This window comes from Acanthopagrus latus, chromosome 10, assembly GCF_904848185.1.
Source record: "Acanthopagrus latus isolate v.2019 chromosome 10, fAcaLat1.1, whole genome shotgun sequence".
Taxonomy (NCBI): domain Eukaryota; kingdom Metazoa; phylum Chordata; class Actinopteri; order Spariformes; family Sparidae; genus Acanthopagrus; species Acanthopagrus latus.
In genome coordinates this window covers 604,626-621,555 of record NC_051048.1, presented here as the reverse complement: position 1 = coordinate 621,555, position 16,930 = coordinate 604,626, and the positions used below count along the sequence as shown (strand labels likewise).

The 16,930-nt window shown below is 45.5% G+C and overlaps 3 protein-coding genes across 5 annotated transcripts; all 3 read right to left on the bottom strand.

The window, feature by feature from the left end:
- Positions 1-1,051: 1,051 nt before the first annotated feature.
- Positions 1,052-5,466, bottom strand: zgc:85858 (uncharacterized protein LOC405879 homolog). The gene is made up of 3 exons (XM_037111293.1): positions 5,016-5,466; positions 3,298-3,373; positions 1,052-2,706 (listed from the first exon to the last, which is right to left on the bottom strand). Exons 1-3 carry the CDS (start codon positions 5,097-5,099, stop codon positions 2,666-2,668), a joined length of 201 nt encoding a protein of 66 aa, XP_036967188.1. The 5' UTR covers positions 5,100-5,466; the 3' UTR covers positions 1,052-2,665.
- Positions 5,467-6,040: 574 nt separating this feature from the next.
- si:ch73-265d7.2 (C-type natriuretic peptide 2) lies at positions 6,041-7,897 on the bottom strand. The gene is made up of 2 exons (XM_037111283.1): positions 7,802-7,897; positions 6,041-6,641 (listed from the first exon to the last, which is right to left on the bottom strand). Exons 1-2 carry the CDS (start codon positions 7,895-7,897, stop codon positions 6,336-6,338), a joined length of 402 nt encoding a protein of 133 aa, XP_036967178.1. The 3' UTR covers positions 6,041-6,335.
- Positions 7,898-12,023: 4,126 nt separating this feature from the next.
- Positions 12,024-15,062, bottom strand: trappc1 (trafficking protein particle complex 1). Of its 3 annotated transcripts, none has more exons than XM_037111277.1 (5): positions 15,010-15,062; positions 14,402-14,500; positions 14,244-14,314; positions 12,617-12,755; positions 12,024-12,317 (listed from the first exon to the last, which is right to left on the bottom strand). In XM_037111277.1, exons 2-5 carry the CDS (start codon positions 14,498-14,500, stop codon positions 12,189-12,191), a joined length of 438 nt encoding a protein of 145 aa, XP_036967172.1. In that variant the 5' UTR covers positions 15,010-15,062; the 3' UTR covers positions 12,024-12,188. The 3 variants fall into 3 exon arrangements, with proteins under 3 accessions (XP_036967172.1, XP_036967171.1, XP_036967173.1); XM_037111276.1 differs by lacking the exon at positions 15,010-15,062 and adding an exon at positions 14,666-15,003; XM_037111278.1 differs by lacking the exon at positions 15,010-15,062 and adding an exon at positions 14,679-15,003.
- Positions 15,063-16,930: the final 1,868 nt, after the last annotated feature.

Sequence of the window (16,930 nt, the reverse complement as noted above, 5' to 3'; positions counted from 1 at the left end):
CCTCCACCCCTCACCTGAGACCTCCACCTTCACCTGACACCTCCACCCCTCACCTGAGACCTCCACCCCTCACCTGAGTCCTCCACCTTCACCTGACACCTCCACCCCTCACCTGAGTCCTTCACCCGAGACCTCCACCCTCACCTGAGTCCTCCACCCCTCACCTGAGACCTCCACCTTCACCTGAAACCTCCACCTTCACCTGACACCTCCACCCTCACCTGACACCTCCACCCCTCACCTGAGACCTTCGCCGGTGCCTTCAATCCTTCATTTTACCTGACAGGTGGAGCAAACCTCAGGTGTTTGGCAGGTGGAGCAAACCTCAGGTGTTCGGCGGGATTGGCTGACAAACCTTGTTAGAAGCTGGAACTGTCCGAATTGTGACACACAGACACAAAAATGAGCCTACAGGTGAGCCTACAGGTGAGCCTGTAAGCCCCGCCCCTTCCCTTAATAAGCACTGACATTTCTGACTTTATGTAACATGTCATGAACCTTTTTCTCCTAACATGTACTTTGAGATGTCTTATATTTATGAAACATTGTGTCACTGTTTACATCCGGACTTCTGGAACTGACACGTGAGAAGGTTCTGGTTCTGGTCGGCCTCTGGACTGCTGAACGTGGACCAGGCTGTGATGTGAACAGTGTTAGTTTCACTGATCAGCAGGTCTTTGAAAGTGTTCACAGAAATGCTCCTGACATTTATTAGAGCTCAAAGGTTCTGAGTTCTGGAGAGGGACAGTGACAGACTGAAGCTTTCAGAGGAGATCCAGACTGCTCCCTGGATGTTTCAGATCTAGAGAAACAGAACATCTTACTTTTCTTCATCAAACTGTTTAAATGACTCTTAAATAACTGATCTGCTTGTGTCGTGGAGCTGTTTCTTTAAAGGCTACAGACGAATCTTCAAGTCTGGTTTTCTCTTCAGCTCCAGAACATGTCAAGTCATTTCTCTTGTGTGGTTCTAGTTCATTGTGAAACACTGTGTTGTGAAATGAGACGTAAATGGAACTCGATCAGAAGTCAGACACAGAGACCAGAGACGTGTAGAGAAAAATATCTGTGGTTTATTTTGTATAAAAGCGGAGCATGTCGTCCAGCAGGAGGCTCGCTGAGCTCTTCACCTCTCTGACTGCTTCACCTTTCCAACAACTAAACCAACAACTGCTTCAAAAAACCAGCAGGTGACCGTCTCTTCACGTCGACACCAGTCCAGTGAAGTGTTGGTGGAGGCCAGAGTTTGACTGAAGCTTCACCTTCACCGTTTTATTCATTTACATCAAAACAAGAACGTTAAAACCCTGTCGGTCTGGATTCAACCAGAGACCAGAACAAAACAGATGAAGAACTCTGATTTAAAGGAACCAAACTGCTGATTTCAGACCGTTAACTCCTGAACGTCACGTCCTTTTTTTTCATTTTAGTTCTGTTTATTTTTCAGGTTTTAACTCTTTTTCTTTCCGTCCTTCGGTCGCTGCAGACGTCTTGTTCTGTGTCGACAAACAAAGAACTCACAACAGAAGCTGTAGCTTCAGTTTCAAGTCGACTTTTCATCTTTGTTGTTACACTTCGACAGTTTACATGCAGACTCATACAGTCTGTTTAGAAAAGCTCATTAAAACCCTCAACACCCTTTTATAAAGTGTGACGAGCAGAATGAACATGATGCGGACGAAGACACTTTGACCTGCAGACAGATCTGTCATGTTCCACTACTCCAACTAATCTAACGGTCCAGCTGGTGTGAGCTTCATGTCGTTACCTGTTTAAACATTCCTTCTGTGTTTCACACATCTGACTTCTTCATTTTATCATCATTTCAGAAATGAGAAGTGGAGTTACACAACAGAAGAAGCAGCATGTTGCTCCAAATCTATCTGACCATCTGACGACCCATAACTGCCGGGCTTTTATTGTGAAACACTTACAGGAAGTGTTGACAGCAGCTGAACAACGATCAGGAAGAGCAGATTCACCAAGTGTCCCTCCATCGGTTTCAAACTGCTGTCAACACTTCCTGTACGCATTTCATATTAAAAGTCTATCGCTGACATTCAGGCTGGAAGACTTTTAATGTGAAATATCTGGAGGAAGTGATGAGAAAACAAGAAAAACTGGAGTGAAGAGTTGGATTGAAGTCATTTGTGTTTTTCATTTATCTCATCTATCAATGATGACCTTCATTTGTTTATTCGTTGAGGCTCCGCGACAATTTGAATTTCTTCTTTCTTAATAATGTGACGTTAAAGCGACGATGGGTTCTCGAGCAGAACGTTCCTTTAAATTCAGAGTCAGAAAAATAAAGACACTAACATCAGCTTCAGTCAAACGCCAGCGAGCAAACGTGTGTGAGCAGAGAATAAAAAGCAGCTGGACGACTGCGTCAGAGAAACAGGAAGAAGAGTTAAGACTTCATCTGACAAGCAATCAATAACCAATATCTGATCAGCTTCATCAACACGGGAGGAAGTAAAAAAAAAAAAAAAGGGGGGGGGAGGGGAGGAGGAACAGAGGTCGGGTTACAGTGAGAAGAAAGACCAGCTCAGTTTAAACTCCACAGGAACAAGTGTGTGTGTGTGTGTGTGTGTGTGTGTGTGTGTGTGGTAGGCGGGGTCATGATGGCGCCATGTGTCGGGCTCGGCTGCAGGGTCAAAGGTCATCACATGCCCTGCCTGATGCTCTGGATGATCTGGAAGATGGCTGAAAGACACAGATCAATCACATGTATTGATTACTGATTGGACAAACTGTAGAAACATTCCATCTTTAGATCGATTACTCAACATCACAGACGCATTCCTTCATGACAGACGGCAGTTTGTGATATAAAAAAAAAAGTTATAAAACATGGACAGATTTGGGAAATTCAACATTCATGGCTTGTGTTTTATGTTGATGTGATAATATGATGCTGATGTTTTCAGAACATTTTGACACTTTGATGATGCAGCAGTTCTGCAGAAAACCCCCAGAGATCCGATCAGCTGTGCAGGAAGCAGATAAAGATTCTCCATAGTCATGATTGTGAACATGGTTTTCAGCACTGAGGCTCTGCTGCTGCCAGACTCTCACAGGTGGATCAATAAGGATCAACAGATTGTAGCTCTTCTGTCCTGACAAACTATACAAGACCGCTGCTCGTCTGCATCCTCTCGGCTTTCTGAGAACTTTGAATAATATTTACAGCGTTCAACAACAAACCCCAGCCTTCAGTGATTCAGCGCTGTCAGAGAGTTTCCTACGGTAGCAAGCTAGTGCTAAGCTAGCTGTGTAGGTTGAAGAGAGACTCACCTGATCCACAAACCACGAAGACGAACAGAGCGAGCAGCCACGGGCCCACCGGAGACTTCTCCTCGTTAACAGGCCGCTGAAACACACACACACATAAACATATTAATCAATCAATAATTAATCAATACAACAGATGACAGAAAACTACCCTGCAGTTATTTCATTGCTTCCTTGTCCAAGATATTCAGTTCTGGATTGTTGAACTGTTTTATGGATTCAAACTGAGCGATTCAATGAGGACACAATGTGCACATTAATGTGCAGATCTGCAAGTGCAGGGCTGAGCATTCTGGGTAAATTATGACAGTAACGAGCCGCTCGCTTCAGGCTAACAGAACATATATCCAAAAAGGTACGAGAGGGGACAACTCAAGAATATGCAACTCTACACCTTATATAGCATTAATTATGTCGTGATGACTGTATTAACCCTGGAGTTACCTGGAGGATGCTAACAGATGCTAACAGTCAGTCTGTTAGCAGCAACTGACAGCAGCTGTGATGTCAGTCTGCACAGGTTAAATAACGACACACTGGATTAAAACCGGGACTTTAAATCAGAATTATGGGAACTACGTCGCAGTGATCCGATCCTACGTCACCATCTGAGGTCTGTACCGAGTTCCGCCTGTGACTGTGGAGTCAAACATGAGGCATGAGTCTGATCCCAGAGGCTTTAATCATCAGACACAGAGTGGACATTATATCAGTTACAATCATTAAACAGAATATCTTTAGTCCCAGACTGAGATCCAGGACTCAGGAGGGTCTCAGGAGGGACTCAGGAGGGACTCAGGAGGGTCTCAGATGGACTCAGGGGGACTCAGGAGGGTCTCAGATGGACTCAGGGGGGTCTCTGTCGTCTCACACTGCTGTTACAGATGACAGCACCTTGCTAAGAGACCCAAGTACGTGCTAATCACGAACTCCGCTGACAAATGTGTGTATTTACAGCTGTGCTCTGTTTGCCTGAGTCAACACCACAGATCACCAACATGTGATCTGTGTTCACACTGTGTGGGGACCTGCTTCAATTCGTTTCGTGCAGAATTAGTAAAAACACGATTCATAAGGAACAAAGACACGTTCTTCCAGCAGATGTGCAGTGTGGCGCCTCCGCCCACTGCAGTGTTGACAGCGGGCAGGATGTGTGAGGCGGACTGGACCTCACCGTGCCCCCCAAACAAGACCCGGCAGGGACGGAGAGTGTGAGCCGAACTGAAGCCGGACTGTCAGACAGTCCAGCTGAAGGCTTCAGTACCACAGTCATGACGTGCAGCTGTGTACAGAGGCGACACCACATGAACGTGACAGATGTTTGATGGAGTCTGGCTCGGTGTCCCTTAGAGCAGCGTGTTAGCGTGTCGGTCGGGGGTTAGGGTCAGACGTCAGCTGAGACTGTTTCACTGTAATCTATAACATGTGAAGACTTCTCGGCTTCATGGTGTCAGACTGTGCTGAGACACGTCGATCGTGCAGCTGTACATGCTAATGCTAAAGCTAGCTTCGTCAACGCTGAGCGCAAACTGCATCGCAGCTTCAGTCACCGCGTCGCATTTTAACCGAGCAGCTAAACTGCAGCAGGCACAGTAAAGACTTAACACAACACATAAATATATAATGTATAAAATAAACGAGAGGCTGCAGCTGTGTGCTGATGCCTCGATCTGTAGCGGAGTGTTAGCTAGCTGGTTAGCCGTTAGCCCGGCTGTCAGTACCGAGGTTTTCTGGACGTGTCCCCGCTGTGTGATGGTCTTGCTGTGCCGCTCGTTCGCCACTTTCATCCGCTGCACCGCCGACATGTTTGAGGTTTAACGGCCTGGACCAGGAGGACGGAGAGCCGGGGACAGCCGGGAGGAGGAGACGGTGGAGGAGCGCCGGTTACCAGTGAAAACGTTCCGCGGGAGGTGAGGAGTCTCCGCCGGGGTTTGTTTCCGTGTTGCTCCGAATGAAATGCTAACCGTGAGCTAGCTGCTAGCCGAGAGAGCTATGAAGGGACTGGCCCGGTCACGTGACAGGGGAGGATTCAAAATGGCTCCCTGCTGCCTTCTAGTGGCGGGAAGAAGCGCTAGAGTCCAGAATGATGTTCTGAATGATGACACTGTATCAGTACCACTGCACCCTTCTGGTTCCGGTCCACCTCAGCCCGGGTCTGTCTGATCTGAACTCTTCTGCTCTAAACTGAGTTCTTTTGACCCGTCTCACACTGGCACCTCTTAACCCACAAAGTCATGGATGACCTGCTCCGGACCAGAACCAGCAAGCCCCAGGCCAGAGTCGGGTCAGCCCACTTTGGACGTGCCAGTGTGAATGTTCCCTTACTTAAAGGGAACGTGATCGATAGTTAATCACCTCTCTGACGGTTCGTGTGTTTATTGATTTGTCTCGTTTTCATGTGTGTAAACAAATAAAATCAGACAATAAAATAAACTGTAAAATTATATTCACACAATGTGGAATAAAATGACGTCACTTACTGTCCATAGAAAGTCAATATTAAACCCTTGAAATGATGATTAATGAGAAAATAAAGCGACATGAACCAGAAAGAGTTTCTTTTCATTTTATTACATCCTGCAGTCAGACTGCAGTAGGTCCACACACACACACACACACACACACACACACACACACACACACACACTTCTGCATGTTTAACATATGGTCGTCACACACACACATACACACACACCTCTGCATGTTTAACACATGGTCGTCACACACACACACACACAGTGCTCTGCTGGCTGTGTAGGAGCCAGGGATCAGGGGTCGGGGGTCATTAGTAGGATTCCAGAGGAAGTAGAAGTCGTCTCCTCTGAGGTCTACCTGTGTCCACCTCCCTACAGGTGCACATCTCCTTTACATTAGTCCTTTAGTTAGTAACGTTCCAACATGGAGTCCGACTGCCTGGCGGGTGTGCTCCCGGAGGTCAGAGGTCATGCAGGGTCAGCCTGGGGTCACCTGCTGTGACATCACAGAGGTTAGAGTCACCATCAGAGCTGAGTCTGGGTCGTCATCACAGAGGTAACGCGTCTCTAGCAGCCCAGCCCGCTGATGGAGCCGATGCGGTCCATCTTCATCCCGAAGCAGCCTCTCCCTCCGAACATGGACTTCCTGCTCCGCCTCTTGATCTTGGACTGTCGCTGGAGGAAGTCCAGGAAGAACTGCGGGACCGCTTCCTGTCTGCCGGCCAATCCCCTCGCAGCACCACGACTGGTGACCAATCCCCCGGAGGGAGACGAGGCCGAGACAGGGCGTCCGGCTGAGCCCTCTGTGATGTCATCAGAGGGCGGGGCCAAGATGAGCGAAGAGAGACGCGAGCCGAACAGAGAGCGCAACACCTGAAGACACAGACGGGTTCAAACGTCAAATGTGTCAACACTTGGTGGTAATTATCAAGTTTTAAACATATTTCAATCTACAACATTAAACATCTTTTCCAGCTGTCAACAATCCAACATACACCTGCTGAGATCAGTGTGAATGTGACAGGAAGGCCACGTGATGTGGAGGAGACTAAAGAAGGTCCATCTGTCTCCTCAGGTTCTGGTGAACTTCTACCGCTGCACCATCGAGAGCATCCGTACCAGCTGTGTCACAGTATGGCAGCCGCTCTGTCTCGGACCAGAAAGTTCTGCAGAGCAGGCGATGTCTGCAGCATCGTCAAGGACTGTTCTGATCCCAACCACAGACTGTTCTGATCCCAACCACAGACTGTTCTGATCCCAACCACAGACTGTTCTGATCCCAACCACAGACTGTTCTGATCCCAACCACAGACTGTTCCCCCTCCTCCCCTACAGGAGGCACTACAGGTCTACGTACCCGGTCCATCGGGTTCAGGGGAAGCTTGTTCCTGCGTCTGTCACCCTCCTGGACTCCACATCGACCCACAAACTGCCTGAATCTAATCTAATCTAATCCGATGACATGTGTCGGATGTGGTCTATGAATGATGTTTGATTACTGAACACAGCGTCGGAGGTGGAGCCCGGTTCTATTAAAGCTGCTCAGTGGATCGCTGACCGAGCCGGCTAACTACTGGTTTAGAGCCAGCTAACTGGAAGTTCGATAAAATGATTTAAATAATTCAATCATGAGTCTCTTCTAGACTTTCCAAATGTTACCAGACAAATTCTGACTGCTAAACGGGTCACGTGACACAGACACTTCTCTCAGAACCGGTCTGCTGTTTCAAATGGTTCTGCTGCAATGTAAAACATGTGTGATGTACAACACAGGGTCTCATGATGGTGATGATGACGATGATGAAGATGATGATGATGAAGATGACGATGATGATGATGATGATGATGATGATGATGATGATGAAGATGATGAAGATGATGATGATGATGATGATGATGAAGATGATGAAGATGATGAAGATGATGATGATGATGATGAAGATGATGATGATGATGATGTAGATGATGATTATGATGATGATGAAGATGATGATTATGATGATGATGAAGATGATGAAGATGTCTCCACAGACCTGATCATCATCTCGTTGAGGTGAAGGTCTCGACACCACGGTGACGATGAGGAAGAGGAGGAGGAGAGGAACGAGTGAGGAGGAGGAAGCAGCCATCTTCTAAAATCAGAAATTAAAAAGACAAAATTAGGTTAATAATCCATCACCATGGCAACAGATTATCCTGCTTTCTTATTGGCTGAGGGGCTGCAGAACAGGCTGAAGGAGCAGCTACTCAGCTGACGTCCTCCAACCACTGAACCAGTAACACAACATCACCAGACTCCATTAACAAATGTGGTGTTTTTAAGAGTTGTTGAGTTAAAACAAACTTTATAATGTTGTGAAACTCTGTAGTGTTTCCCACATGTTGACTAATCTGTTTCTCTCAGAGATGGACGGGTTGATTTCATACAGAGCAGGAAGTGACATCACATCCCAGCTGGTCGCTCAGACGGACTGAGAGCTGAACACTGTAATCTGATTACTCATGACAGGTGTGATTCTGTGGATTCATCTACGTCTTTTACAATCTGGAACAAACAGCTGCTGCTGTCGGACAACAAACATCATCTTGAACTTTTATTAGTTTTAATCTAATTTCTAAATCTCTGACTCAGCTCCATTGATTTAGAGGTAAAACATAAGATTAAATTATTTATAATTATGATTGGATTAAAATTTGTTTTATATAGGTTGCATTAGATTAGGAAGAAATCAGATCAAATGAAATAATCTAAAACTTTATTGATCCTCCCGCAGCCGAATTAAACACTAACCTTTTCCACATGTGAAGTAAGAATGAAAAGGTAACAGGACAGTAAATCAGCAGAACTTACAGACAGAAAGATGAAGAAAATATTCCAACTAAAATCCAAAATTTAAAACCAAAATCCCAACAAAGTCCAGAAGATTCTGCTGGTCGTCGATCGATGAGTCAACCTGCCCAAAATATGTTTCTCCAATGAGAACAGTTGATTATCGGCCTCAGACGGTGTCGTACCAAGAATTCATGTTTTTCTGAATGGAGTTTGGTGTGTTTGTGTCTGTCCTGTCTCAGTGTCAGGACGGGTCGGGGATCTGTGTGAGGACGACCGATGGACGACTAAATACGACTCAGGTCTGTGATGTCACACATTCTCACTACCGTTACCCCGACGACGGCGGGTCACTCACACACACACCCATCTTGTGTGTGTGTGAGAGGAAGAAAGAGACCAAAATATCCACCAATCAGATGAAAAGCTCAATGAAAAGAAGAAAACTTAATTCACAAATAAAAAATCTGTTTTTAATTGGGACGAGGTGCCTGGAATCCTGGAGGGGTTACAAGGTCCTGAGAAGGTCCAGGCTTCTGTGTGGAGGATCAGATGGTCCTTGAGGAGGTCCTGCAGCTCCTCAGGGTTTACAGGTATCAGATGTATTTGAGGAGGTTAAAATGGTCCTTGAGGAGTTCCCAGGATGCCTTCAGGAGTCCCACAGTGCTTCTGAAGAGTGCTGATAATGCTGAAGATGATAAGTAGTCCTTGGTGATGTTCAGGGGGTTCTTGAGAAGGTACTGGAAGTAACATAGGAGGTTTAAGAAGGTCTGCTGATGGGTTCCTTGAGGGGGATCCTGGAGTTCTTAAAGGGTACAAGAGGAACATGAAGCGGTTCCTGGAATTCTCAACAAGGCTCCAGGGATCATTGAAGAGCATCATAGAGTCTATGAATGGTTTAATGGTCTTGGAGTTCCAGGGGTCCTTGAGGGGTTCCCAGGTTCACCTAAGAACTCCCAGGGTTCAGAACAAGTCGTTGAGTCAGAGGTCCTTGAGTTACTTTCTGAAGATGTTCCAGGAGTCCTTGAGTATAATCAGACACAGAGATTTCAGTTTGGATCTGACTGAGAGATGATGTGATCGGTTCATATTGACCAAGAGAAAGTGTGATCAGGTTGAAAGATTATAACATTAATTAATCTTCTGTCACACATCAGCACTACGCATGTTCCACCTGCACGGTTCTGTGTTCTCCACCTGCTGAGCACCTGAGATTTGCTCCACCTGCAGCTCCTTGAAGTCTTCAGTGGTGTAGTGATGATGTTCATAGCTAATTGAAGTTAGCATGTTTCCCTCTGTGAGATTACTGAACTGTATTCTGGATCATAGTAGAACTAGTTTCTAGGTTCTGATCCTTCTAGGTTCTGTTGATCCAGATAATCTCCACAGATGAACTCCACTCTGTGATGTGTGAAGCTACATTAACTGTGTAGCAGTAAGAAGCTAATGTTAGGCTACAGACAGACGACATCACGGTCACATGACTGAAACGTCTCCACCACTAAGAGTCTTACTGCACAATTACTATCCAGGTTTTCTATAAACTGATCAGTGTACAAGTTGTAAAGTCAGAGTTAGAACAGTGTGGAACTAAAGTGGCCTGTAAAGACGGACTAGTGAGTAGATGAGTCTCCGTGTTGCTGTGAGGACGTTTAATGTCCCCGACAACCTCTGTAGTCTCATTCAGACACTTGTTAGCAACCGCTAACTGTTGTTAGCACATGAAGAGCTTCAGGATTAAACTGTGGGACATTAATGATGAATAAAACCTGTAACATGTTCAGCCTGATACCTCACAGCTTATTACACACATTCAACTGAAAACACATCAACAGACTCTGAGACGAGAGGACACAAAGTGCTAACATGCTAACATGCTAACAGATGTCTGGTTCCAGGACTCTCTCTCTCTCTCTCAGACCCTCATGACCTCTGACCTCGGTCATCCCGCCCCCTCGTAAACTGTCACCGTGGTGACTGGGTCCTTGTTACAAACTATTTCCTGTGGAAGGGGGCGGGGCTACAGAAGTTCACATCATCTGAAGGATAGGTGTGTGTGTGTGTATGTGTGTGTGTGTGTCTGTGTGTGTTTAATGACCCCCCACTGTCTTTGTCCCAAGTCAGACAAAACCACGCCCCCCATTCAGCCTCTGACGTCATCAACCATGCACATAAAACACACACACACACACACACACACACACACAGGAAGAATGGCTCATCAATCACCTTATTAGAGAGAAAGAGGTCACTGATCACAAAAACACAGGTTGTTATCCTGTGTGTGTGTGTGTGTGTGTGTGTGTGTGTGTGTGTGTGTGTGCGTGAGAGTTGTGACGCACACAACATTCTTGCCCCCCCACAGCGACACACACTCACACATGAGACCTCACAAACCAGGCTGAACCAGAACCATCAGCTCCGGGACTCCTTGAGTGACACCAGGAGTCAAACGGTCCTTTAGAAGGATCCTGGATCGGTTCATGTGGGAGTTCTAGAAAGTTCTTTTGAACCAGTTCCAGACCAGACTTGGATCAATGCAAATGTAAGGGCCAGTTTCAGAACAGCTTGAGGCCACATTGGACTGGATTTGGACCAGTTCTGGATCAGTTCAGCAGCTGTGGTTCATGTTTTGCTCTGAGTATCAGCTAACGGCTATAAGCCTGCTGAGGCTCATGGGTACTGTAGTTCCTAGAGTTTGTTTATTTGACTCTGCTGGTGTTTTGGTGGTTTATCATTACAGGGGTCGCTCCACCTGCTCCACCTGGTGCCGTGCCCCAGTGCACTCTGGGAACTGAGAGCAGGCAGCTGACGGAGGCTGAAGACTCTTCTGATGAAGATAAACGTTGGGTTCATTTCTCTGCTTGTATTTTGACGTCCAGCTTCAGTTTAGCTTCTCACGGCTGCTGCTCGTCTCCGGGCAACAGGTTCTCTCCCCCCAAACAGTTTCAGCCAATCAGCACTGACGTCACACCAGAGTGTGTGTGTGTGTGTGTGTGTGTGTGTGTGCATGATTAATGGCCTCAGCCGAGTGTGAGAAATCTTCTGCTGTGTTTCTTCAACCAACGAGCATCAGATGAACGTCTGCTTCAAGTTTCTGATGTTCATCAGTTTGAGTCGCAGACGGAGAACTCTTCTCTGAAGACATTCAGTCACAGGTGTGTGTTTGTGTTGGCAGGTGTATGTTTGTGTTGGCAGGTGTGTGTTCATGAAGCTGCAGCCGTCAGCTGCAGGACAACTTCACCTCACCTGCTCCTGCAGCCTCTCAGGGGTCTGAGCTGTGTCACCTGTGTGGGAACCGTTAACAAACAGAACAGAACTCCAGAACCTCTGAAAGACGGACTGTGAGTCCATTAATCCTCTTCTGACTCCAGGATGGTTATATTCATATACTGATGACACTAAATCCATCCAGACACCAAATGTTTCATGTTCAGAGCCGTTTAATTCAACACAGGAAGCGTTTTACAGAGCCAACACACAAAACACAAAGACGTCTTTGTGTTTACAATAAATACAAAAAAACTGTGTGTGTGTGAGTGTGCGCGTGTGTGTGTGTGTGTGTGTGTGTGTGTGTGTGTGTGTGTGAGTTAAGCAGCTCGTGGGCTGAAGTAGGGCAGAGCTCTGATGAAGGCGTCCAGTCGGCTGCTGAACAGTTCACTGTCCAAAGTGTGAGCAGAGACACAGAGCGGGTTCTTCACGATGTACTCCACATACAGCTGAGAGACAGACAGACAGTTTAATGAGCTGATCATCAGAACAGATTTGCTCAGGTTCTGAGTTCACAGTAAAAAAAACAGAACACACCACATTTTGACTGCCTGGACTTTAAACGAGTCGGAGGGAAACTTCAGCTTCTCCTGAATTAAATGCTGTCTGACAGTTTGTGCTAAATGACAGAAGAGGGAGGAACTGCTCAATAAAAACTGTTCTAATCCTGAGCTTATATTCACAAAAATGCTGCTGTGTGTGTGTGTGTGTGTGTGTGTGTGTGTGTGTGTGTGTGTGTGTGTCTTACGTTGCTGTAGATGTGCTGCAGTGTCTCTCTGGCGTTGGGCACAGACAGGTCTGTGTTCATGACAAACTTCAGTCCACTGGGAGTCTCGTAGTAATGAAGACGGTACTTGCTGGTCTGAAAGGACAAGAAGCCGTCCTTCCTGAGGACACACAGGCTGCTAAGGACCACAGACAGGTGAGGGTGAGACAGACAGGTGAGGATGAGACAGACAGGTGAGGGTGAGACAGACAGGTGAGGGTGAGACAGACAGGTGAGGATGAGACAGACAGGTGAGGGTGAGACAGACAGGTGAGGGTGAGACAGACAGGTGAGGATGAGACAGACAGGTGAGGATGAGACAGACAGGTGAGGGTGAGACAGACAGACAAACAGTCTCTGACTCATTCTGCATTATTTGGACCTTCTTGTTAATTCAGCAAATGTTCTACATGAACTTCTTTCTGTCTTTGTGTAGAAACATGGAGTCTGTTTGTCTCAGTGATGGACGAGCAGGAAGTGACATCACATCACAGGTGCTCACTTTACCTCATCTTGACTAAACATGGCTGAAAGCAAAATGGAGGAGCTGGTGAAAAAGACCGGTGCAACATCCATTATTTGGACGTGGTTTGGATTTAAGCCGTCCAACGAGCAGCAGTGAACTATACTCTGAACACCAGCACTGCCAGGCAACGCAGCCAACTCTAGATCCAGTCTGTAAAACGCAGGACAGAAGAAACAGGAACTGATCCAGACCTCCATCCAACAGTCATTTTCAAAAGGTACTCCCACAGCAGGAAGAAATGACCAGGGAAATAACTGTTAGCTTGTGTGAGGACATGGTCCCTTTCCAAACGGTAGAGAGACGCAGCTTTAAAGCCGTGATCAGAGCTACTGATCCACGCCACGAGGTGCAAGCTGCAAATACTTTACAGAAACAGAGATGCTGAGCTCCGTGAAAAGGTTCAAAAGGAGCTGTGTGACTTGGAATAACGGACCTGTGGTCGAGCTGTACCATGGAGCCTTTCACCAGCCTGAACATTCACTATATAACAACAATTAGTCTCAGTATCTGTTCCTTCATTAACAAGACACCAGTTCTCATTTCATTAAGAGAACAAAATTAGGCTGCAGGTGAGAAACTTTACGTTTGAAATATGTTTTTATTTAAAGTATCTTTGCATACACAAAAGAATTTTCTTTGCCTAATACTGAAAGTATTTCCAGCACAGCGTCTGTTCCTTAACTAAAACACAGTTCTCTGCATCTTGGGTGGGACTTAAACTAAGTGTCGTACCTTGTAGAATGGTTTGCACTAAAGGAGAGAAACACAATACTTTAAGCTTTTTCTTTGTTAAAGTCTCTGCAGCTACTGTACTTGAATTTTATTTATCTGCAACATTACGTTACAATAAATGTTCTCAAAACGACGAGCTACGTTTCTTTCTTTCTTTTTAGCAGTTTGACTTTCTATGTAACCTGCTCTGAAGTGGTTCTGTCATGATTTATAGATCGTGATCGCAAGAGGCTGCAGTGTTTGTCACTGTATGGATTTTAAGCCACATCGTCCATCTCTATAAAGTATGATGTTTTATATTCTAGTGAAGGATCTGAACACTTCAGACAGACAGACAGGTGAGAAGGATACATGTCCAGAGGAGACATCTTGCTGACGAATGACCGGATGGAGAAGAGCATCCCGAACATCAGCTTGAACTCCTGCAGAGACACAGAGACAGAGACGGTCTACAGACTGAGGGACGTTTGTCCTCGTCGTGGTTCCGCTCAGAGCTGCTGTCTTCTCACCTCGTCCTTAGAGATCCCAGCCTGCTTCCTGCGGTTCCACTCGTTGTAGTACAGACAGCTGCCATTACGGTCGAAGATGTACAGGTTATGGACCGTCATCTGACACACACACACACACACACACACACACACACACACACACACACACACACACACACACACACACAGAGTCGTTATCATCATTTTACCTGCAGATCATCAACAAAACACTGTTTACACTTTGTCTTTCATCAACAGTCTGTCTTGAATGAATAAATCAATAACCATCAGTAAGCACCGGGTGATTCAGCTGTGTGCCGAATTGCAGAGTATTTCCTCTTGGATCTAAAAGGTCCGACAGTATTCTCCACCTGGTGTCAGGTTATTTATGTGTTAAGTGTTGAATTCGGTGTTAAAAATGTCTGTTTTCTCGAATGGAGTCTGGTTCTCTGGTCGACTCAGACGGCTGAAAAACGGTCAACAAATTGTCCGTTACTCCGTTAAAGCCTCTTTAAACCGAGCACAAGTTTAATTACTGTTAAAATACTTTAAAATGCGTTTAAACATCGCGAATTCTGTTTCTTAACGGAGTTTTATGAGACGTTTTAAGGAGCAGCTGCGGTGTTTACCTTCACTTCCGGGTTCCTGCGGAGTTCAGGACCCTGTGACAGAGGTGTCCGCTCACATGCCCGCAACAAAACTTACTGTGTGAAGGTTTATCGATAGATAGATAATTTTATATGTTTATACTTGATGATAGCAGTAACACATAAACATACAGACAGTTATAAAACATTAACTTCGTAAATGAACCTCACAATAATGGACGGGCGGTATTCACGAACACCTACTTGAAGCGCCGTGTTTCCGGTTAACCAGACAAAATAAAACAGCGGGGTGGTGATCACACTGGAGGACACCTACTGGACTAATGTCCTCATCGAGACAACAGGAAGAAAACACAACACTGTCCGATCTCCAGGTGCTTCACTGTGACGTAGATCAAACGTCTGTTTACCTGCTGATTTTAGCAGCACATGTTAGTGAACAAGCTGATCCAACTTCACCAGGCTCCATAAACAAAACTCTGTCAGATTCTAACTCATTGTGTCATTCTTGGAAATTCAGCAAATGTCCTACACGAACTTCTTTCTGTCCTTGAGTAGAAACATGGAGTCTGTTTGTCTCAGTGATGGACAGGTTTGTTTTATATAGAACAGAAAGTGACGTCACATATTCTTCCACATGTCAGTGTAATTATGATATGACAGTCTTTAGGTTTATTGTTGATCAGTCTCTGATTTTGTTCCTTATATTTTAGTGAAAACATGAATTCTTAAAAGGTTTAGCAGCTTCTTGTAAAATGCAAAATAAATCCAGCGACATACTTTAAGCCTTATTAAATGAGTTTATATTCTGCTGCATCAAACTTCAAAACAAGTTTAGAGTGAAGAAGTTAAGCTCTCTTTAAAGGAGCAGTCCAAAGAATTTCTCTCTTGACACGATTGATGAGGTAATAACACCAAGTCCTCATTAGCTCTGCTGTTGCTAACAGTTAGCACCTGGCTGCAACACACTGATGTCATCGCACCATTAACAACATCCTTCAAATCAGCTGGCCGTGTTCAGAGTTGGACTTTTAAGGTGAGATGCTCCTTTAAATACAGCTGTTATTATTATTAATGATAATAATGTTATCAAATATAAAGCAGAAATAATGAGGACAAACTGACGTTGTGATGGAAATGTTGTGCTTCATGAAGAGATCCGTTGACCTTGTTTGAGCTTTGAGCGGACTCCGATCTGCTTCCTCCAGTTATCACAGAATTATTTTAACAACGTGCAACGTGGCTTTTAATATCTGTCTCTCTGTCCACATCAGCGGACCTGAAGACCTTGGAAGGTGGAGGAAAGAAACCTCCTGGAAAGACCTCCACCACGGGGCTCCTACAGCCTCGTTTGGACAGGGAGGCCAGGTCCTCTGGAGAGGGGGACAGTGACGGGGCTCACCAAGGAGGAGAGACGGACCAGCCAGGCAAACACCGAGTCAGGGACTCAAATCATCAAAAGGGTAAGAAACAACCTTTCTCAGATACATAAAGCAAGTCGGGGACTTGTGAGAGCAGGACTCTCTTAGATGTAGGTCAGGAACCTAAAGGACAACAGTCTTTGGAAGGACGAGGTTTAAATTAATCCCTCAGGCCTGAGTAAGCAAAAAGACATCAGGGTCAGGGACTGACAGGAAAAGACAGGTAGGATCAAAAATAAAAAACTGGACAAAAAACTGAACACTACATGAATGAAAAAGGGGATCAAAATGAGAAATCTGCAATGGTTGTTATAAATGTTGTTGTGAAACTGACGAGGTTCAATGTGAAGGAGATGTGAAACAAACAGAAAGAAGTACGGGATTAGAAGACAGTTACAGGCAGAAGAATGCAAAGAAGAGGTAGAAAAGAGAAAAAGTCAAAGGGAAGCAAGAAGATGGTCGGACGAGAAAGAGAGGAAGTGATTAACGTAAAGAAGAAAGGGACTAAAGAGAGGTTGAAG